General features: G+C 54.5%; 1 protein-coding gene across 3 annotated transcripts in view; it reads right to left on the reverse strand.

Annotated features, from left to right (window-relative positions):
• Nucleotides 1-492: 492 nt before the first annotated feature.
• Nucleotides 493-23,389, reverse strand: part of Cbfa2t3 (CBFA2/RUNX1 partner transcriptional co-repressor 3) — a 60,942-nt gene continuing 38,045 nt past the window's right edge. For all 3 annotated transcript variants that reach the window (XM_045155079.1, XM_045155084.1, XM_045155082.1), the window contains 9 exons: nt 19,385-19,626; nt 19,065-19,154; nt 13,678-13,859; nt 12,894-13,123; nt 10,386-10,471; nt 8,198-8,396; nt 7,623-7,691; nt 4,647-4,837; nt 493-3,340 (listed from right to left, as the gene is read on the reverse strand). In XM_045155079.1, coding sequence (XP_045011014.1) covers nt 3,071-3,340; nt 4,647-4,837; nt 7,623-7,691; nt 8,198-8,396; nt 10,386-10,471; nt 12,894-13,123; nt 13,678-13,859; nt 19,065-19,154; nt 19,385-19,626 — 1,559 coding nt within the window. In that variant the 3' untranslated portion in view covers nt 493-3,070. The remainder of the gene's footprint in view (nt 3,341-4,646; nt 4,838-7,622; nt 7,692-8,197; nt 8,397-10,385; nt 10,472-12,893; nt 13,124-13,677; nt 13,860-19,064; nt 19,155-19,384; nt 19,627-23,389) is intronic.

A 23,389-nucleotide genomic window follows, 5' to 3' on the forward strand; every position in this document is an offset into this window, starting at 1 on the left:
CCACCGAGATTCCACCTGTTGGCCTGCAACGCCTCCTTCTGGGGGTTTACATCCCACTGGTGGCAACTCCTCATGCACAGGGGATTCACTCTGGGCAAATGGTATACGACAGCTATCTTGATGGGAAAACCCCTATCAACAGCCTGGGTGGAAGGCTCTGTTGAACCCTGAACACATGGCCTAGGCTGAGGTGGTTGGTTTGGATGGCCAGTGTTCTGCTGTATCTGGTAGGCCTGCTTATCTCCCCCGAAGGGACACTGTGGTAAGGGGAGGGAAGGAATAGGTATTTATAGGCGGAGAAAAATGGGAGGTCCCCAGGTGAGGGGCTGCTTTAAGATCCCCTTTAGATCAGCCACCCCGGCACTCCCAAGTCCTGATGCCGGGGATCTGAGTCATCACGGGAGCCATCCTAAGGCTCCTTACTCTGACCCCCAGCCAGGCCAGGTCAGGCGTTTCAAGACCACGGCTCACCACCACGTTACGGCACTGTGCAACCTGGAAGCCCAGCTTTATTTCCCCCCAACAAGCACGGTGCCCACCACCTCCTGTCAGACAGGACTCTTCACCAACCACTGCCACCTGCCTTGCTCACCCAGAAAGGCCCAGGGGACTGCATGGCATGGCGCAATGGGGACACGAGGGAGTGCCGTGAAGGGTGGAAGTGGGGAGCAGGATCCGGGGAGGCAGGTCTCCTTCACTGCTGCACTGACTCCACATTTCAGTAGGCTTAGTGCTTAGGAGACGTGGCCTCCAGAAGCAAGGGCAGGTGGCCTCCATGCGCAATCATAGGCTGGAACCCCACATGGGTCCTTGCTTCTCCAAAACCCACAAAAGCACGTCTCGGCAGGGCTACAGCCCCAGGAACCTTCCAGAGAGCAAGAGCGCTAACTTGGCCCTCAGAATGAGGGTGCTGCTCTCAGGCTCCGTTCTGGGTGGCGACAAATCAATGGCTCTTGACAGGATCCTTCCATATAACGTTCACTTAAAAGGGTGAAATTTACAACTGCAAAGAAATACCAGCCACCACAATGAGCCTTCAGCTTAGATTCCTCTAAAAAAAAAAAAAAAAAACCAAAAAACCAAATCTGTTTCTTAAACTTCACATACTTCTGTGGTTTGTCTTAATTTCTTTTTATTTGGCAAACATCTCCTCCGTACTGATGCTATGGTTTGGACCTCTGCAGAGCTTATGTACATTGACACACGCTGCACGCCTTACTCTGGTCAGGGCCCCCTGGTTCAGGAGTGACCCTCCCATATTGCACTCTAGGCTGGAGCGCACACCTCCGTGCACACAGGTGCTGACCATGGCCCGTGTCTGCTGTCTAGCCTTCCGTTTGGTACAGGTGTGAACCTCCTTCCTTCATTTCCTCCTTGAGTCCTTGAAGGAGTCAAGTGGGTGGAGGGGAGGGCTGGAGTGTGGGCGGGGTAGCATTACCCATCTCCCCCAGGGCTGGAGATGCGCGACGGGGTGATGGATGACAGGGCAGATGCAGGGGTATGTCCAGCTGAGCTTGAGTCTTCCGGGTGAGGCAAGGGTGGCTGCTGGCTTTTGTGGCTTTTTTTTTTTTTTTCCTTTTCTTTTTCTGCAAAAGTTTGAAAGAAATGAGAATAGCCGCAAGACACTGGGCTTTGGGTGACAGGGCTGAGATGGAGGTGGGGTAGGGAGGGGGAGAGCAGAGAGGTAGAGGAGGAAAACTGAGAAAGGTGATTGCTGTCTCCTCAGGCTTTGACAAGCAGCCAAGAATCAACCCAAAAGATTGTCACAGTTTTGTTTCGGAATTATGCTCTCTCTGGGAGGGGGAGGAACACTTCAGCACTTTTTTTTTTTTTTTCACAAGTGGGACAATGAGACATGAAAAGTCACAGAGGGTGTGAGGACAGACAGAGATGTCTCCCCTGCATGTGGGGACACCCAGACATGGCCCTGGGGCACACGATGCTTGGGCTCATGCTGACTCGGGCTCACAGATGAGGTGCTGAGGCTTCGTTACGGACCCCTTGGCCCAGTGAGGGCACTGCCCACCAGTCAAAAAGGAACAGAAGTTCTCTTCTTGGCCCAACCCAACAAATCCCAATATCCCAAACACCCCTAGTTCAAATAAAAACCAGAATAAAAGATCAACATCCAGACAAACCCAGGATGGAGTAAAACAGTGAAAAGAAAATACTTTGGCAGTGACAAAAAAATTTTGGATTTTGATTTCTTGCATTTTCTTTTTGGATTTCCTTTGGAGCGAGGTGTATCTGGCATCCTTGGCTGGCTAGCTGGCAAGGTAGTTTACAGGTATGTTTCCTTTGCTTTTTTTTTTTTTTAAACTTTTTGGATTTTTTTTTTTTTTTTTTACTTAAAGCCAAAGAGTTTGATATTTAAAAAAAAACCTGAAACCAAAAATGCTTCTCTAGTTGGAAACTGAAATCATTCTTGCAGTCTCTGCTGCATGCACCAACCCCTCTTGGGGTGGGCTGGGTGACTCAGCAACTCTGGCTATAGAATCACAGTATCTTTCCCCTTTTTAATAAGGAAAGGGGACAACCCCACAGTCTTCTTTGTCCGTTTCTGAGTAGCTTGTTTGCCAAAAAAAAACAAAAACAAAAACAAAAACAAAACCTCCAAAAAATTCTTCGCTGAAAATATAATCCACCGATTTGATTTTTCTTTCCATTGTAGAGAAAGTGTGTATCTAAAGACAGAAGAGGAGAGACTCAGAGAAATCCAGAGACGGAGAGAGAGGTAGAAGACAGACACAGGAACAGAGAGACAGAGACAGAGAGAGGACAGACAGCAGGCAGGGCTGACCACGCTCCCGCCAGCAGTCTGGAGCTCAGCGGTGGTTCTGAGGATGCTTGCGGAGAGAGGTCGTGGGAGGTCATGGTGAGACCTCATCAGGTAGCTGAAGAAGCTGCAAAGATGCAGTTCTGTTGGATCTGTTTTCTTTTGGAGAGAAGCAGTAGCAGCAGTGACTCCACTCGGCCAGCTGGCTCCGGGGCCAGGCGTTTGGCAGGCCGAGGCAGGGCTGGGAGGTTGGCGGGGCACGGCGTCCATGGGCTGGGCATCGGGGTCTGGGGGTCAGCGGGGTACAGGAGCATCCAGTGGGCCGGGTGGGCCTGGGGAACAAGGGCGAGAGGGCCCTGCTGAGCCAGCCTCGCTGGGGCTGGCTGTGGCGTCAGGCTGTCCGGGCAGTGGGTCGGCCACAGCAGCTGCAGGGCCCTGTAGACTCTGGCCACACACGTGGTGGTGCTTCTCCCAGTCCTTGTGCTGGCAGAAAGACCCGCAGTAGCGTGCCGCGTTGCAGCCGCTGCACGTCTCGCTGGCCTTGCGCCCGCAGTTCCAGCAGCTCTGGATGTAAGGGGAGTAGAGGTGACGGTCAGGGTGGGCAGACCCCTTATGCCTAAGTACACAGCCTTTTGCTGAACAGGAAGCCATGAGCCCATCCCCAGCTGCTGAGACCCAGCCAGGCTTGCACCCAGAGAGGAGAGGGAACGCCCAAGAGCCCCTAGGGACTGCTCTGTCAACCACTCACTGCGGGGGTGGTCACCGAGCAACACAACCTTTCCTAACAGAATGTTTCCTTGTGGGGTCAGCTGCAGCTCCCTGTGTGTGTGTTGGGGGGGGGGGTGAAGGGAGCTGACCCTACCTCAGGAATCAAGGGCCACCTCTTGTCCCTATTTGGCCTCCAAAGCCCCTGCCTGACTCGACCCCATCCTGCTGTCCCTAATTCATGTTACTCCAGCCACACCAGCCTTGCTGGCCCCTCCGCTAGGATTGCCTTTACGCTCAACGCGTTCTCCAGGTCTGCTCAGCTGTCAGGAACTAGTGAGGTGTTCCCCAAGTACCCTCCCCCCCACCGTGCCTGAAGTACCGAACACTCTGGGTCTTTTTCCTCCCTCTCATGCCAGCTGAGACTTTCCTTATGTGTGTGGTTCAAGACGTTTCTCCACAGCTGGCTGTTGAAGCATCCAGTGCAGAGGTGCACAGACTGCGACCCTCCAGCCAACATCAGTGCCTATGCGTGTAGAGCTGGCCCTTCTCCAAGGACAGCCCAGACCTCCCCTCGAAGGGCCTGTTCTTCCTGAAGTCCTTGCCCACTAAGCTCTAGGACAGGAAGACACAGTCTTCCCAGAGTCCTCCTGTGCCCACCTTGCTGGATAAAGTTCAATGCCCAGAATCCAGGCACAAAGGACCACGACTCCCATAGCCTTTCCCTTCCTACTCACTGGGCACCTGCCTGTATGCCAAGACCCGAGGAAGGTCCCAAGGGCCCGAACAACCTTCCTTGAACCTCTTGCTTTCGCAGGCTAAAGACCATGGGCTTTAATGTCAGCAGCACTAACCTCAGACAAACCATCACCCTCCGGGCCATCAGCATCTACAGTTTCAGGATTTGGGCGGGGGGGGGGGGGCGCATGACGCCCATGCTAGGCCACGTGGGTCTGTGCACTGACAAGCAGTGCTGAAGGGACAACATGCTTGTTGCAAGCCACCTGTGACAGCCACAGTGACTCTGGGTTCAGAGAGCTTTTGTGGCCCCTCGGGTTGCACAGCTGGGTGGTTCCAGCCCGTCTCGTCAGCCCCACACCTGACTCCCAGGACACAGCACCGGTGGAAGCCAGGGGTGAGGTGCAGGAGCAGCCAGAGGCCTCACCTCACTGGAGTCCTCCTGCTGGTTGATGACAGTCAGGGCGTCCTCTGAGGCCTGCCGCTTGGCTTCGGCCAGAGCCCGCTCCATCTTGGCGCGCTCCGTGGTGATGAGCTCGTGGGCTTTGCGCTCGGCGTCGGACACGGCTTTCTGCAGCTCAGACATCGCCTGGCGCTTCACCTCGTTCACAGCCTCTTCTGCAAAGCACAGAGGTGGGCTGGTGGTCACACGGGCTGGCAGCCAACTGGGCAGTGCACCTGGGCTGGGTAGGCCTTTCACACTCACCACCTGGGCAGAAGCCTAGATGTAGCTGTCTGCACACATGCCTGCCGTACGCCACAGGCACACGCACACAGGAACTACCTGATGACCTCATACCTGTGCTGACGAGTATGTAGGTGAATGCATGTGTCCCAGGTATGCATGCGCAAGCCTGGTCATGAGGGCCACAGGCAAGTGTGACCTTTCCTCCTCCACTTGCCACTGTCTTGGTTCTCACTCTGGGGTGCACCTCCGGAGGGCAAAGACCCAACCCACGACAAGAGTCTGCCCAGGACCTGCTTTGAGAACCAGAGCTCTCCTGTTGAGCTTTGCTTGATCCATCCAGTGGGAGCCAGAAGCTGCCTTGCTAGGGTGCTGCAAATTCCTGGATCCCATGCTACCATTTGACAACTCCTGCTGTTATTCTACTTGACCTCCTCAACAGTTCTGTTTAGAGATCTCAGCTAAGGAGAGCCCAGTGAAGAGCAGCCCAGTCAGGGAACATGCTGCATGGCCAAGCCAGAGAAGCCTGTTTCCACCTCTACCTATCCAGAGACCCTAAGCCATCTGGGGACACCTACATTCACTGCCAGCCTGCCTGGAGGCTACAGGTCAAGGCTGACCCCAAAAACTATGTCTGTGCTAACTGGCCAGTCTCAGCTTTGTGAATGATACTATTTCCCCTCATGAGGCTATCTCGGTTTCCTTGGCATGTTGTCCCTTGTATTATGTTGTGAAAGAGACTGCTTAGAATCAGCCTCAGTGGGGTGGTTATGATTAAGCAGGGCTCCCATTTAAGGTACCAGAAATACCTCATGAGCCTCCTGTCTGAACATGTGTGTATGAATCGAGTTGCTGGCAGGGCCTTTGATCTGATGCATGGTATATGGCTGTGTGGATACCAGCAAAGGCCTCATGAGGTTATGCCATGGGGCCAGATGAGGTGAGGAGGATGACCAGGTGAAGGAGGATCCTGTTTTCCCAACTAGGCTAGGGAGGAACAGGGGGTTCAAGCGTGGCCCTGGCAGCTAGCCTTGCCCTGGCTGCAACTAACTCCTTGCTCCAATGCCAGTCCTGATCCCTTCATTCTCTCACTTAAAAAGAAATTATTTGGGGGGAGCCTAGAGAGATGGCTTAGCAGTTAAGGCACTTGCCTGCAAAGGCAAAGGATCCAGGTTTAATTCCCCAGCGGAATTGAAGCCAGATGCACAAGGGAGCACACACATCTGGAGTTCGTTTGTAGTGGCTGGATGCCCTGGCATGCCTATTCTCTCTTCCTCTCTCTCTGCCTCAAATAAATAAATAAAATATTTAAAAAATATTTATTGGGCTGAAGAGATGGCTTAGCAGTTAAGGCGCTTGCCTGTGAAGCCTAAGGACCCAGATTTGATTCCCCAGTACCCACATAAGCCAGATGCACAAGCTGGCACATGCATCTGCAGTTAATTTGCACTGGCTAAGGGCCTGGTATGCCCATTCTCTCTCTCTCTCAAATAAATAAATAAGTAAAAATATTAACAAATATTTACTATTAATTTGCAGAGACAGGTGGGGAAGAGAGATGAAGAATAAGCATGCCAGCACCTCTTTCTACTCCAGACAAATTCCAGACGCATATGTCACTTTGTCCATCTGGCTTTAGGTAGGTACTGGGGAAACAAACTTGGGTCATCAGACTTTGAAGGCAAGTGCCTTTAACCACTAAGCCATCTTTCCAGCTCATCATTCTCTCACTTTTGAAATTCCAAGTCCCCTTTATTTTATTAGTATTATTCTTAAACATATATGTGTGTGTATGTATGTGTATATGTGTGTGTGTGTGTGTGTAATTTTTTTTTGTGTTTTGGTTTTTCAAGGCAGGGTCTCACTCCAGCTCAGCCTGACCTGGAATTCACTACATCGTCTCAGGGTGGCCTTGAACTCACAGTGATCCTCCTACCTCTGCCTCCCAAGGGCTGGGATTAAAGGCATGTGCCACCATGTCCTATTTTTAAATATTTTATGAGCCAGGCATGGTGACACACACTTTTCATCCCAGCAGGAGGCAGAGGTAGGAGGATCACCGTGAGTTCAAGGCCACCCTGAGTCTTCTTAGTGAATTCTGATCAGCCTAAGCTAGAGTGAGACCCTACCTTGAAAAACAAAACAAAAATTTTTTAAATATATTTATTTATTGGAGGAAGGGAGGGAGAGAGAGAAGGAAGAAGAAGGAAGAGGAGGAGGAGGAGGAGGAGGCAGCAGCAGATAGAGAGAATAGGCACACCAGGGCCTCTAGCCACTACTAATGAACTCCAGATGCATGCACCACCTTGTGCATCTGGCTTATGTGGGTCCTAGGGAATTGAACCTGGGTTCCTAGGCTTCACAGGTAAGCGCCTTAACGGCTGAGCTATCTCTCCAGCGCCTAAGTCCCCTTTCTTTCTCAGCTTCACAGTCAATCTACCAAAGGTCCAGCAAGCCATGAGCCCACCACACCCACTACCCTTGCTACCATCAGGTCCTGTCCAAACCCCTCACTGCCCCCACTACCTTCCTCCCGACAGGCCACACCGACTCCAGTTCTAAGCTCCCGATCTCTGCATGTGTATGTATGCCTGCCTGTCTGCACAGCAGGATACGTGAAGCTGGGGGCTCTGCCGTATGTTGTGTTCTGCTGAGCTACGGGTGCAAGAAAATTCTTCTCATTGCTGTCCCCAGGTCTATCCCCACAGCCTCACTCACCAGCTTTCCTCCAGATCTCCTCAGGCATGTAGCCGGAGAGGGTCCTGGGCACAAACTCCCGGTGGACATCTGAAACATGGGGGGGGGGTCCATCGTCATGTACAATATGGGTCTGTCTGTAGCCCTCTCCCACACCGGGGCTCCCTCCCACTGTGGCCATGTCTGAGTGCAAGGAGTTTGTTTCCCCTGAGGGAGATGGCCCCAGATATCCTGGGTGAAGACCCTGCATCAGGCGTAGTAAGGGACACACTTTGCAGCCAGTGGACATGGACTCAGGCTGGGAGCTAGGCATGTCCTGGGCTTTTTCTGGTCTGAGTCACCAGCACTGTGGGTGAACAGAGACCTCTAGTGACCTCCCCTTGTGTTCTAGCTCCTGTTCACTAGAACCTGGGAATAATGAATTTCTGAGCAGACTAGGCATGTCTTTGTACAAAGTGAAAAAGGCACTTCATTCCAAGTGAAGCTATCTTGACTTAAGCAAGGGTCTGTGTGATGGCCAGCTCTCTGGGGCATTAGCTTGTGCAGGGCTAGTGATCCCCCACTCCAGGCCCTCCATGTTCTCCCTTGGTGCACACCTAGCTGAGACCCCTCAGGGACACTGCAGCTGTTGAGGGGTCGAGCCACAACAGGCATGGGGCCCTTCTTCCCATCCTCCACGTCGCTGTAGCGCCGGATCCAGTGGTTAAGCTCCTCACGGTCAGCCTCCTGGCACCTGCGCAACACGGTGAGGGACCGACGAGTCTTCTCCACCATGTCCATGATGCAATTCAGGAGCTGTGGGTGGGTAGCAGGATCTTTAGCACGCTGGGACCCAGGCTTTGGCCAGATGGGGCCATTCTATACAGCAGGGCAAGGGAGCCTCAGGCATCCTCATTACCTGAGGGCAGGGTATGGAAGTCTACCTGAGCCACTCCCCTGCATCTCTGGATATCTCACTTGCATGGGAACTTGTATGGACACAGGGTCTTCCCTTTGATGCTCTGAGGGTGACTTGCCTCAGGGATCACACTGCTCAAGAGTGCAGATGAGGGAAGGAACCAAGAGGTTCCTCCTGGGACACACACTGCAGGGTGGACAGTATTCTGCTCAGCAGAGCTCCCAAGAGCCTTTAGTACATGACTCATCTGACCTGACCTGGCATCCTGCCAAAAAAAAAAAAAAAAAAAAAAGCTCCAGTATCTTTTTTCAGTGTTCCGTACACCTGGGCTCTACTCTGGAAGAGCTTCCAGCAGGAAGCAGTGGAGGAAGACAGGTATAAAATGTCCCCCACAGCCTGAAGTGTTTGTGATTAAGTCTCCTCCTTAGACCCTGGCTAGTGGAGCCTTTGGGAAGTGGTCTTGCTGGAGGAGTTGTGTCACTGTAGGCAGGTCTTGGGATTTATAGTCCAGCCTTGCTTGAGATGTGACACTTGACTTTCTGCTCATGTCATGCCTTTGCCTGCCACGAGGAAACTTTCCCTCAGGACTATAACTGAAATGAGCCCCTGCCTTCCATCAGCTGCTTCCGTTGTATGTTCTGTTGGGTGAAGGACAAGGTAACTGCCGCAGAAAACCGGGACCAAGAAATGGGGCTGTAGCTGCGATTAAGCTTGACCATGTGGTTTTTAGTCTTTTGGGACTGGTTTGTGGGAGAAATAGGAAAGAATCTGGAATTTTGGACTACATAGAGGAACCTTACTAAAATGCAGGAAGAAGTGTAGATTGTGGAGGCATGGCTTATTAGATTTCAGAGGGGATAGGAAGGACTTCATCAAGAAAAAGGCTAGAGGCAGTTTGTGTGATATTCTGGTTGCGTTCTGCCCATGTCCTGAGAACTTGAGCAAAACTGAATTTCAAAGCAATGGAAAGCTTGGTGTAGTGGCACATGTCTTTAGTCTCAGCACTTGGGAGGCTGAGGCAGGAAGACTTCCATGAGTTTGAAGCTAGCCTGGGGTGACAAGAGTGAGTTCTGGGTCAGCCTGGAGAAGAGTGAGACCTTGCTTCAAAAACAAAACCAAAAATACTAAAAGTATTTGGCAGAGGAAAATACAGAGCAGAAGGATACAAAAGACTTAGGATCTGCACAGAAGGAAGTGTGGATGGGTTTTAAAGTTCAAGTCTGAGAGATTGCAGTAGCTTCAACTGCAATTGTTTAAGAAAGCTGTCTTACATCATGAGATGGTCAAAGAAGCCAGGGGTAAAACGTTGTGGTTTGAATGTAAAATGTTTCCCATATCCTCTAATGTTTGTCATTAAGCCTCTTACTTAGCCCCAAGCTGGTGGCAATTTGGGAGATGGAGCCTTGTAGGAGGAGGCGTGTCACTGGGGGTGGGCCTGGGGATTCTGCAGTTCAGCTATGCCTGCCAGTACAAGTGAGTTCATTCTTGCTACTGCTGATGTGACAAGATGTGACACAGGGTTTCTACTCATGCCATGCCTTCCCCACCATGATGAAACTTCCCCTCAAAAGTGTAAGCAAAAACAAAACAAAATAAAATAAAATCCCCTTTCCTCCCTTAAGCAGCTTCTGGTTAGGGGTTTTGTTTCATCACCATGGGCCTCCCTGTATGGTTCTGAGTCTTTCTGCCCAGTCTCTCACAGTGTGGAGATAGGCCAATGGATGGACAATAGGGCTCACGCAAAGGGACAGGAAGCTAGAAGGGCCTCAGGCAAGTGTAGACAGGTGGTGCTGAATCCAGAGAAGCCCATGTTCAATGTTGCTGTCGCGTCTCACCCTACAGCCTCAGGTCCCATGAAGGGGCAGCAACCCCAGATGGACACTCACATTGTTCAGGTGCTTCCACTCCTCTGCCCACTCACGCTCTGTGAGCCTGTGGTCAATCACTTCTTCCTGCCGGGACCCGGGCACAGCTGCACGATAGAGCGCACACTCAGGTCACGCCTATGTAACAGGCCACCCCACCCCCCATGCGAACGCCACCAATTCTAGGCCCTGTCCGTAGTCAAGCTCTGACCTAGCTCTCAGGGCTCCTACGCCCTCGTGTCTCCCCCCATCCAAGCTTCACTTCTGCCCTAGGTTCCACTCCACATCTCAGACCCCGCCCCTGCTCTGCAAGCTCCATCCCCTCGACTCAAGCCCCATTTCTGCATCCAGACCCTGCCCTGTGCCCCCAGCCCCACACTGGGAAGACAGAAAGGATGGGGCAGGGAGCCCTGGCCATGACTCTGCCCAGTGCACCAGGAAGAGGTCAAAAACTGGCCGAGCACTTAAGAGAAGGCAAATGCTTTGCCCCTTCTAGTTCTGCCCTGGCCATCCCTTTTCTGCCTCCTGGCCTCCAAATGCAACCCCTCTTGCTCCTTCTGGGCCTACTGTTGATAAAACAGTTCCAGATCTCACTTTGAGGGTCTTAATACCCATCCAGGAGTCCCAGGGCCTCCTGGCTCCCTGTCATGCTTGTGAGTTCCCTTCATCTGGTTGTACTCATGTATTCCTTAAAGACCTGGTCAGAGGCCCCCTCCCCAGCTGGGAGTCCTTGAAGTCCCTGGGTCCTGTGTCTCTGGTCTCTAGTGGTACAGGTCTTCCTCACAAGCTGTCCACAGGGCAAGAAGGTGTGTCCCATACACCACTGTGCCCCCAGGCTGAACTATGGCCTGGGTATTCACTGGCCTAAAAGTGTAGCCATGGACCGGCTGCACGGGCAGTGGGTCAGACAGAGCAGCAAGCCAACATGCTTATTCCCTATGGGACCTAGGCTCTCATCTTGCTACTACGTGCCTCCATTTCCCTACCCTGCTGAGCTCTTGCATAGGAAGGAGCTGAGGGGGAGGAGCCCCAAGTTGACCTGGCAAACAAAAGTGGATGACTCCCCCAGCAGGCCTGTGATAAGCATCGGTCTCCCTGTCCTGACCCCAGAGGGAGGGTCTATCATCTTTCCAATCCTACAGGAAAGGCTACTAGGGCTGTGTTTACCTGTAACTGCCAGGGAATGCAGGAGGCAGTGTGTGGCCTCAGGTCAATCTGGGGTTGTGCTCTAAGCCCTGGCCAAACAACCAGGCAGGGGGCGAGTCACGGGTGGCTGCGACATGAGAGATGTCCTGCACCTGATCCGCCCCCGTGCCCTTGCCTGTGCCTTTTCCTGCAATGTCAAATGCTTCCAGTGTGCTGCCCGAGGCTACGTTCGGAGGCCTCCCTTTTAACCTGACATCTGTCCCTAAAGAACTCCTAGTGCCCTAACCTGAAATGCCTTCTTCAAGTTGCAGAAGGGCAGGGAGGTGGCTACCGCCGCTGCCATCCAGAACCCTCTCTGGTTGCCCACAACTGGCCTGTGCCAACGCCCCAACTAAAATAGAGGCTGAGATCTACGCGACAGCTGGCGTTTATTTTTGCATTAGCAGAAGCGGGTGGGAATTAGCACCTGCCTGACCTAGTCGTGGAGAGCCAGACGGTGTCACCTGCTGCCTGGGCCCAGGCCCTGGAAACTTCTACAGTGTCGAGTGGGGAGATGTTCTGGTATGGGTGAGGCCTCTGCTGACCCTACTCTGGGACCCCGTGGGCACTCTGAATGACCCAGTGTTGGCTGTTTCTCCCCAACCCACTGGGGTGGGAAAGGCTACACAGAGGAGGGTCAGGCTCAGCCGATGTGGCTGTGACTACGATTGGGCCACCTGTATTCTCTGGGCCTCAATGTCTTCCACTGAGGTGTGAGTGTGGGGCGAGAGAGGACAGAGTGCAAGCTCGGTGTCATGGGCTTCGATCAAGCTCCTGTGCCTGTCATTAGTGACGGCTGGACTTTGAAGCGCACTCTGGGGGCGCTCCATCAAGACCCCTGATCATCTCATGACTCCCATTCCACCCCAGTGGCAGAAGAGAAAAGTCAGGCAAAGAGAGTCACACGTCTTGCTCCAGGGTCACTATGGGGAACTTGGGTTGTTAAGAGAGCCAGGTGGCCCTGCTTGGAGTTTTGCCCTTAGCTGCTGTAGGTCCGAGGCTTCCCAAGCTAGGAGACACTGGGAAAGCTGGCCTCGGGCTCCTCTGTAGGTCAGCATTGTCTCCAATGGAGGAAGAGGTAGCCTAACCCCAACTGGGCATGACAGGATGGGAGGATGCCTCCCAGATGGGCTCAAGATGGTTACCCTAGGGCCCTAGGTGGCTACTGGCTCCCTACACCATAAAGGGACTGGAGGTGGTGACAGTGACTTCCCCAGAGCATAGCTAGTGGCAGAATTCCTGTACATGCACACATGGGCCCTCTTAAGTGTGCAGGCTGGCACGTACACCGGTCCTTATATGTTGTCTGTCCACACAGCGGCTGATAGCCCTCATACGGCTTACCAAGTGGCCGATGGCGTTCCCGTAGCTCTCGGGGATCGAGGTGTCGGTAGGAGTCGCGGAAGTGGTGGGCCATGGCCATGTCCTCCAGGCGGTAGTGTGGCAGTGGGGGTGGCGTGGGGTGGGGCAGCCCGTTGCTAGGGCTGCAGCGCTGTGCGGGGCTCAGGGTGCAGGGCCGCTTGCTGAGGTGGTCGGGGTGTAGCGGGTCCCGATCTGACCCGTTCTCTTTGGTCCTGGCCGAGAGAACAGGGAGAGGGTAGTGGATATGGGCCCAGCCATGGGGAGAGAGCTAAGCAGTGAAGAGCAAGGGGGAGACAGGCAGGGAGGGGGAGACAGTGTGACAGGACAGATACAGACTAGGCCCACTAGGTCCTGGTCCCCTCTCTGCTCTCCTTTGGGGATTCTGGTGGGGAACAGAGAGAAACAGAAATCTAGGCTCCTGTGGCAAGGTGTGGTGCCAACTGACTCCTGCTGTATAGCAGCAGGATGAGCACCTTTGTGGCTATCCGAGAACCTGGCCCTGGGTCACCCGGGTCCACATGGAGCACAAGTCAAAAGAGAGGTGGCTTTTGGGACGGACCCTTCCTGAGCCGTCCATCCTCCAGGGCTCCTGGGGACCCTGGGTCCACAGCCTGACAGGGAAGACTGTACAGAGGCCAATGCTGCCCGTCTGTGAGGTGACCCCCACCCCTGCGGCAGACAACAGGGCTTGGATCAGCTGCCTGGCTGGGTGCAGCACAGGCAGGTGAACAGGAAGGCACCACGGTCAGTCACAAAACGTAGCTACCTGTCGGGTGTCCTCCTCTTGCCGTTCTCGTTGACTTCCAGCAGGAGTTCAGAGGAGTCAACGGGGGAGGCGGCGCTGGCGTCCAGCAGTAGCTGCTCGTGCTGGGCCAGGTACTGGGCAGGCGTCTGCTTGGCCAGGCGGGCACAGTGTAGGAGCTCCCGCTGCAGCAGCGGCAGGTTGGCCTGTGGGCAGAACAGGACTTGAGCACCACTGACCGCTGGCTGGGGTGCAAGCCTGTACAATTGGCTTAGGTTGGCGCCAGCCCCGGGCTGGACACTGCCTCCCCGTGACTCAGGGCCTCGGGTTCCTTAAGTAGTTCGTTGTTTCCGACAGTGCCCTGGAAGGTGGGAAGAGAGGCCGGCCGGCCAGTGCTCTGTTTGATAACGTGATTTGTGGCATAGGGGACCCAGCAGCCACACTCTTCCCTGTTGCCACATTCCCTCCCAGGGTGCCATCTGTGCAAGGTGGCAGGGTGGTCAGAGCCAGACTTCCCCACAGCGCATTCTGTCCTGGAAGGCCTACCATCACATCTATGGCACAGAGGAAGAAAGCCAAGCTCAGAGAGGGCAAGCCCTGCCCATAGCGCTAAATGCAAACGGAGATGCTGCCAAGTTGTGTATTGCCTTCAGGGTCTCTGCTCTGGCCCCCCCACAAAGTGTACTGGCCAGAAGCCCTGTAGAACCCAGCCTCCCATAGCCTCCTGCTTTCCAAGCTCAGCCTTGAACAGAGCTTGCAGCTGGGACACGGACATCAGTGATGTGCCTTTTGCAGCTCCGTGGTTCTGAGCACACAGGGAGCATGACCCTGTACGATCCTTACCCTCCCCTGAGTGGTGACATCATGAGTTGGCTTGGCATTTAGAGAGGCCACCATAGTGGGCACATGAGACTTGAACACATACCCTGCCCTTAATTCCCCGTGCTTAACTCCTGAGCTGGGCTGGGGTCTCCTGGCATGCACTACTGGAGGCAGTGCCTCCTTGCGCTACCCCAGCCTTCCCAGAGTCTGCTGGCAGCCTGGCTCTGAGCACCCTGGACTGGGGCCTAGCGGCAGGCCCTGGGGAGAGCCAGCAGTTTTAAGTATTTGTAAATAAATACAATCCCCAACTTTCCCATGCGTTTCAAAGCTGCCGGAGCTGCCTTCTCCTGCTTTCCCCTGCCTTCCCCGGTCCCGTTGGTGCGTCCACCCAGCCCATCAGGCAGCCAATGCATTTTCTGTTGAGCAGTGTGGCTGCCAGGCCTGTTTTTCTGTTTGGATAGCTGAACACGGGCCAGCCCACCATCTGCCGACCACGTCAGAAGCATGAGCTAGAAACGAGGTCCCGGGAGGTCTGAGGAGCCCAGTGTTCCTTCCCTCACCAGCCCTCTTCCCTTAGAGTCCTCCCCTTGGCCAGCATGGTGGGGTGGGGGCCAGGCACGAGTGCCGGCTGGTCACTGGTAGGGTGGGGAAACATCTGGGTTCCTGGCCGGCTGGGGCCAGCTGGGAGCCGGGGTCTGGGGCGGGGCATGAGGGGTGTGGCATCTCTCCAGCTTCTGAAAAGCTCCACTGTCCAGCCATGCACGGGTGGGCCTGGGGCAGGGGAGAGGGTACAGGCAGCCTAGCTGTCTAGTCCTGATTCTCAGTAGCCCTTGGCTGGGAGGATAGGATCTCTGTTTACCTAGGAAGAGTGGATCAGGGTCCTCACTCTGTCCCTAGAAGCCAGGAATGTCAGGGTGGCATCACTACTCAGAGGCTGGACAAACTAAGCTGGTCGCAGGATGCTCCGGGCCTAAACTCCTCCTCAACATGGAGGTTCCGAGGCCCAGAAGACACTAAGCCATTTTCAGGTGAGACTGAGGCCATAAGAGCCCAACATTCACAAAGGCCACTATGAGTAGTTTTTTTTTTTTTTTTTTTTTTGAGGTAGGGTCTCACTGTAGCTCAGGCTCACCTGGAATTCACTGTGTAGTCTCAGGGTGGCCTCAAACTCACAGTGATCCTCCTACCTCTGCCTCCCGAGGGCTGGGATTAAAGGCGTACACCACCACACCTGGCCACTATAGATGTTTGCAATGTCCCCTTAGTGCTACTGAGCCCCTTCACTATGACCTTGGCAGATGGCTAACCCTGGCATGGCCATAAGGGTCTTTGTGGCCTTGTGTAGGACACTTAACTTCTCTGACTCTTTTTTAAAAGACATGTTATTTTATTTATTTAATAGAGAAAAAGAGGGATGGAGGAAGGGGAGAGAGAGAGAGAGAAAGAGAAAGAGAGAGGGAGGGAGGGAGGGGGAGAATGGGCACACTAGGGTCTTTAACCACTGCAAGCAAACTCCAGACACATGCATCCCCTTGTGCATCTGGCTAATGTAGGTCCTGAGGATTTGAACCTGGATCCTTTGGCTTTGCAGGCAAGTGCCTTAACTGCTAAGCCATCTCTCCAGCCCTCTTCTCTGACTCTCGCCTCATCTGTAAACTAGAGCTGCAAAAAGCCCTTCTATGATAAGCTTCAGTGAGCTCTGAGTGAATTAACTCAGTTCTTCCTGCAACATGAGTGAGAGGTAGACACCGTCACTCTGTCCAGCAGAGGACCCAAGAGAGGACTGCAGTTGGAGCCAAGCACTGCCCAGTCATACCCACAGTCCAGTTCCTTTCTTACAATGGTATCCCCTGGGACTTCCATGAGGAGTACTGTGGAGGCCAGAAGGACCATGGACATTCAAGAAGGTGCTGTGACAGCTCCCTGCTCCATGAAGATGAGGCCCCTCCCATCCCAGAGGGCAGTGACATACCTGCAGCTACTGTGCTCAACAGCCAACATCACTCCCTATGGGGTCCTCCGGGTCCACTAGGCTGGACCTCCACCATGGCTCTTAGAGAAGCAGGGAGTACAGCGGACCAGGGGGTCTCACTGGCATGTCAGTAACAAGCCCGGAAGGACTGGCACACCTCATATTTTCATATATATATATATTTTGGTTTTTCGAGATAGGGTCTCACGCTGGTCCAGGCTAACCTGGAATTAACTCTGTAGTCTCAGGGTGGCCTCGAATTCACAGTGATCCTTTTACCTCTGTCTCCCGAGTGCTGGGATTAAAGGCGTGTGCCACCACGCCCGGCTCATTTTTTACTTCTGGCTCTTTCTGCCCTTCAGGAGCTCTATGTCAGGGTGATGGATATACTCTGGGTCCCTGACAATAAGACAAAGGAACCCTAAATGGGCTACGAGGTGGGATGGCCCTCAACACCCACTGATAGCTACTGTGGGGAAAGGGGGAACAAAGGCAGTGGGGTCCCTCAGCGAGGCAATGCAGGTAAAGTGTTCTGACCTGTGACCACTTTGGGTGGTGCTATGCTGGACAGGATAAGAGCCAGTGCTGAGGGAAGGGGATATAGGCCTGCCCAGTTTTTGCCCTGCTCTGGGAGTGAACACATTGACTGATGCCGCCAACATCTGCTACAAACACAGGGTCTGACAGAATAGGTAGGTGCACTGTGTCCTGAAGACAGGCAGAGGCAGAGCCGGCAGTAAGTGGAGGGTGAGGAGAATGAGGGCCTCCAATACCTTGTGATGTGGGCTCGCGCACCAAGACTTCTGCTGTCACCAGCTCTGGCGTGAGTCTGGTAGGGTGAGGGATGGAGGAAGGAGGAGTGGATCTAGGGTGTCACATGGCTTCCCTGTGAGACACTATGGGGAATAAGGCTGTCAAGGTGCACCCTGTGAAGGCCACAGGGGCTTGGAACTGGACAGACCCAGGCTTGAGCCTGGCCTTGTGTCTCCACCAGCTGGGAATGCAAGGGCCTTAGTTTTCTTACCTATTAATCCAACAGTGGGAGGGTCTGTGTATCCCCGTCCAGGAGCCAATAATCATCTGCGACATACTTTATAACTCACACTTTGTCTAAAGGCAGCTTAAATCCCCATTGATGTAGCTGCCTAGTGTGAACTGAAGACTCTGTGGCCGGCCAGGCAGGTGGCTGCTAGGTGGCTGGGTTGGGCTCACACTTGGGAGCTCAACCCTGGTCTGGTCTGACCTTGACACTCCTGGAAGGAGCCCCAATTAGGGCAGAGCCCAGACACGCAGGAAGAATGACCCTTGGCCCTAGCGAGATGTGAGGTGAGGGTCTGACGGGTTAGTGGGCACTCTAACATGTGAGCAGGCCAACAAGTCCCATGATCACATGGCCAAACACATTCAAGAATGCCCCGCCCTCGCTTCCTCTCAGAATGGCTGGCCAATACCACATGGATGTGGCTTCTTCCTCTGTATGTGCACAGACTGCCAGATTTTATTTCTGTTTTGCAGTACTGAGATTGAGCCCAGGACCTTGCATGTACCAGACAGGTACTCTACCACTGAGCTATATTTCCAACAATTACTAGATTTTTCAATAAAGCTTCTAGCTGGGCTGTGAATCCCACTCTTGGGAGGCTGAGGCAGGATTGCAAGTTTGAGGCTAGCCTGAGATATACAGCAAGTTCAAGGCCAGATTGTTCAAGTTAGTGTGACCCTGTCCCAAAATTAAAAGGAGCTGGGCTGCAGCTTAGTGGTAGAGCACTTGCCAAGAATACACGAAGCTCTGGGTTTGGTCTCCAGGACAGCATGAATTGGGCACAGAGGCAGCAGGATCTAAACTTCAAAGATCATCTCAACTACATAATGATGTTGAGGTTAGCCTGGGCTACATGAAATGCTATCTCAAAAAGCAAACCCCATTTCCCCCCAAAATAGCTTCTGATGCCATGGGTCTGGGCTGGGCACAAGAACTGTCCTGCTTACGGGCTCTGGCTACTCTGCCAAGGAGACTCCATGCCATCACTTATGCACAAGGCCCCCTTTCCTCGTTTACGTTCTGCTCTTCCACCTGACAGCTGCTCATCTGCCCTCCTGTCCACCACACGTCTGTCTGTCTGTCTGTCTGACACCTGCCCCTCTACATTTACTCCCTCCGCTCCCTCTGTTCTTGGTGGCTACTGCTCCCCTACCTGAGGGCCTTTCCACACGCTGTACCTGGAGGGCTCTGTCGCTGGCCCCTCTTTCAATAGCCAACACCCCTTCCTTGAGGGTTCTGGAATATTTTCTCACTGCACACATTTTCAAGTTCTGTAACTGGTTGGTAGCCCACCCAAGCTGTGGCTCCAGAGGACTCTGCCTGCCGGTCCCCTGAGCCTTGCACAGTGCCTCACATGGAACACCTGCTGAGGGAGTGATGAGGACGTACTCTGTCCAGCAGCTGACTCATCAGGCCTGGCCACTAGTTTGCAGTTTCAACTAGTAGGAATCAGTGGTGCACACTGTCACCCTGGGGTAGTTGAGCATGATGTCTGGCTGGGAATAGGGGTCAGAGGCCGGGTGGGGTCCGAGAACCCAGGACTCTCGGAAGGAGGCCTGAGCAGGCTTGCATTACCTTCAGAAAAGGGATGACGAATGGCCGTAGAGGGAAGTTGGTAGCTTCTTGGAGCTTGGAGTGAAACTCCTCAATTGTTAGAGTGGAGTTCTGCAAGAGAAAGGACCTCACCTGAGTGTCACATGGCATGTAAGCCCAGCTGCCCCGCCCACACCTCCCGAGGAGGCGGTTCTGATTGGACAGCAGGTGCTAGGGAGGGCTTAGTCCAGTCAGAACGGAGCTGGTGGAATCACGAGGGAGGAAGCCCACCTCACCGAGGCCCTCATGCGTTCTCATCAGACCTGGGGAAGATGGGCAGTCGGGGGGCCCTGGTGACTCACCACCAGCCCCAGCACCAGTGTGCGCACGCGCTCCCCGATCTCAGGCGAGATGTCGCTGCCAAACTGCTGCAAGGTGGTGAGGAAGCGTTTGAGTTTGCTGAGCTGCCGCGCGCCGCATGCCGGGGGCAGGTGCTGCGTGGACAGCGAGGCAGTGGACGAGGTGGCAGGGCCATTGCTGAAGCCGTTGGGTGTGGATGGGGTGCCGTGGACAGTTGTGGGTGAGTGGCTGCTGCCGTTCATCACTGCGGGAGGGAGGCGGGCATAAGGGCAAGGCATGGCAATCACTCTTGATGACACTGACCATAAGCACGCGCAGTGATGGTGACCACGGCCAAAATGACGACAGCCAACGACGGCGGTCCTGGGCCCTCGCCGAACAGCTGTGTTCCACCACACAGCGCATATCTGGCACTCCGTCCTTCCGACCACGCTACGGGGGAGGTGAGTCACGCTCCTTTACAGATGTGGAAACCGGCACCTGGGAGGCAACAGCACTCAACCCAGGTTCCCCAGGCCGAGGAGCGATGTCAGGGCTCACACACTGCAAGTGGCTGCTCAGCCAGGTACATGTGCGTGCACGTGGCTTGCGATGCTCTTAGGGCCTTGCTCTAAGCCCAAGGTTAAAACCGTCATGCCAGCAGAAATACTGGGTTCCCCTCATCCAGCAGATGCCCAGCCCCACTGGGCTGGCTCAGGCTTTCACTGTGAGCAAGCATGGGGCCTCTCCGCCTGTGACAACTCAGGAAATGAAAAGCCACTCATCCCCTGACACCCCTAAGGCCAGCAACCCCACTTGAGCCACAATATCCCAAATCAATGCCCCACCATCCTACGTCTTTCCCCAGCCCTGAGCAACACAACCCCATGCTTCTCTGACCCTGAGCAATGCCCTTGAGACTCCTCAACCTCATGCAGTGGCCCCCCTGGCCCTGAACAATGCTATAACCTGCACACAGCTCAATGCCTGGGCAGATGGGGCTCGAGGTCCCCCAGAGGAACTGGTACATTCGGCCGGGTCCTGCCTGGGGCTTCTGGACGCACAGAGGCATGTGCACATGGGCTGGTGCATATTAAGGACAAGCAGGTGACTGAAGGGACAGCTGATGAGCACACTGCAGCCAGCACTGCCAGTCACTGAGCCATGACTGCCTGGCTGGCCCCACCGTCAGGTCAGCGTCTGAGAGCTGAGGCCTGGGGCTGCTATGAGGAATCTTTGCCTCTCAGTCTTGGGGGACAGAGGCAAACGCCAAGCCTGTGGAACCCAGCGAGGTCTGCAGACAGAGCAGAGGTCACCGGTCACAAACACCCGCCATCCCCTTCCCTGTCACATGTGCATGCACTTGCTGGGACACCTCTGGACCTTTCAGCTATGGATCTCGAGTGCCTGTGCCTTGTGTCCCCTGCCAGGCTGCCTCATATAGTCTCCTGCCTTGTGTGGCTGGATCGAGGCAGAAGCTGTGTTCTCAGGCCTGGACTTGGGAGTGTGGGTCAGGGGAACCCTCAGGATCACATTCCTTGAGGCCTCCAGCTATCTGGTTCCCACTGTGGTGAGGCCCAGTAGGGCCCGTGAGTGCTGAGGGAGACTCCTCTGGGCTTGCAGAGTGCACAGGCTCCAGTGGAGCAGCCTGTGGGCATCTGCTGTTCACTGTGCTTGCCATGGACAATGGTGCCTTGCTGTGTCCCTCCAGACTGCCCCTGCCTGTCCATTCTGATCAGAGACCTGGGGGCTAGCCCGCTGGGCATAGGGCAGGTGAGGTGAGGTCTGAACCATAGCGGTCTCTCTTTTCTGGCCCTCAGCTGCTTCACAGCTGTGGTTCTTGTGGGGTTCCATCACTTCTCTCTGCTGGGCCTACAGGCCTGGGCTCTTGCTCCTACTCTGCCAGCTTTGGGGCTGCAGCCTTCAGTGGGTCACTCATGGCTCCCCTCCTGGTCACTGGCTCCACCTTGCCCAGACACTGCTTGAGGCCCCAGCCCAGATAACTCACCTTCAGTTTAGGGCTATAGCCTCTCACACAAGCATGCTCCCAATCCCCACAGTAGACAAGGCCACTAAGGCCCTGGAGTGAGACAGTTCAGAGTTAGACTCAGCATGTGGACCCTTGAATTGTCTCACTGCATGGCTAAGCCCAATGTAGGGAAGGACCCTACCCGGGATGCTCTGTCTAGTGAGATATGATCTTTAGGATGAGGCTTCCACTCTGCTGTCTCTCCTCTCTCATCCTGGGCCTGACAGAGGCTGCTGGAAGGCCAGTACAGAGTGAAGTCCAGATAGGCTACACAGGTCAGATCTGGGCCCTGCCCAGCTTTCTCTATTTGTTAATGTTCCCTCCAGCTGCCTTGGAGTTTTAAAGTGGGGACCCTACTTGTTCCACACTCCACAGATTATAGTGTTTTTCCACCACCTCCCTTGGGAGCTGGCGCCTTTAAGATTACCACCCAGACTAGCTCTGCATGTTGGGTATTGTGTGAGGCACCCCTCAACAGCTGGCCCCCAAAGAGCAGGAAAGTTATGAACACGTGCAGGGAGAGAAATGTGGGCACGTGTGCTGCCTCGGACTTCCCATGCCACTGCTGGGCTCTGAGCCCCCCTGTACACGTTCTAAGCAGGTCCCCTCCTTTTATAGGGGACACATGTGAGTTAAAGCCAGTTTGTTTCCCCAAATGACCCCAGGAGCTTCTTCCAGGACTCAGAAACCACAGCCAGCTCAGGAATGGCTACAAGTGAATGGCAGACAGCCTGCACAGACCCCTACGATGTGCACGCGCTCCCCTCCTGCTCTGGGGTGGTCAGTGATGGCCACACACACCGTGCTGACCGCCAAGGGCTCCTGGCTTCTCTGAGGCCTTGTCCAGAGGACCTTGTTGGGTGGACTCCCCTCTCGCTGGTCAGCTCTGATGGACGCTAGCATATCTTCCCAAGTCAAGCCTGATGACAACAACTCGCTGTCAGCCCAGCCAGGCCAGGAGATGGCCCATCACCATGGAGACCTTACCACAGCGGTGAACTTGTGTCCTAACGATAAACATATCGTCTCCAGGGCTCCGGGCCTCCTGGTGGCTTCTATGACACATTAGCGTCCATATCACCTGAGTCACCACCCACCAGCCCCAGCCCTGTCTTGTCCTCCCTGAGGCCCGCTTACCAGACTTGCCCTGGGTGCCTGGGTCCCTGGTGGCCTGCTTGCCTCGCTGCCCGTCTGTCCTCCCTCCCGTGGCTGCCGGGCAGTCTCAGCAGCTTGCTAAAGAGACGCCCAAAATAGCCCCCGGCACAAGTGCTTTCATTCCCACAACAGGTGTGTTACTAAGTTCGACTGCACACGTGACCCTGCCTGAGTTTTGGGGGCACACGATAGCTACCCCAGCCTTGAGGCTGGGGTAAGGAGTTGGCCTGGGGTGAAGGCACCCGCCACCCCTCTCCTGACAAGGGGCTTTCTGCAGCTAGACCACCCTCAGCACCACGCCAAGAACTAGCTGAGCACAGTTCAGCCTACGTGCTGGCCACGGTGCACAGCCGTGCATGGCAAAGAACGATGGCACCAAGCAAGACAACGTTAAAGGATGAAAATAATTCACCGTGATGGCCTCATTCCTAGAGCCCGGGAGTTCCGGCAGACTGGCTCAGTCAAGGAGCCACCAGGCAGTGACAGTAGGTGGGGGATGAGCCCTGTCACCCCACTGCGGCATCTATCTCCTGGACACCTGCCATGGGCCCAGAGGCCTGGTGGGACTGTCTACTAGTGACTGACGTCCATGGGGCATGTGGTGAGTGGCAGGCACTGCAGCAATGGCTCTGCTGGCCCAGCTCATGATCACCCTTGGCACTCCATGCTGTGACCATGTCACTTTACAGGTGAAACAGAGGCACAGGTGGTCATACCTGCCAATAGGAGGAGATGGGGCCTACTTTTGAAACAGCCAAGCTTAAGTTGTCATTGCTACTCTGTGCATTATTTTATAAGGAAGGAAACTGAGGCCTGAGGGGAATGTGGACTGGGCCCCTCTGCC

Source organism: Jaculus jaculus, chromosome 1 (assembly GCF_020740685.1).
Source record: "Jaculus jaculus isolate mJacJac1 chromosome 1, mJacJac1.mat.Y.cur, whole genome shotgun sequence".
Classification (NCBI taxonomy): Eukaryota; Metazoa; Chordata; class Mammalia; order Rodentia; family Dipodidae; genus Jaculus; species Jaculus jaculus.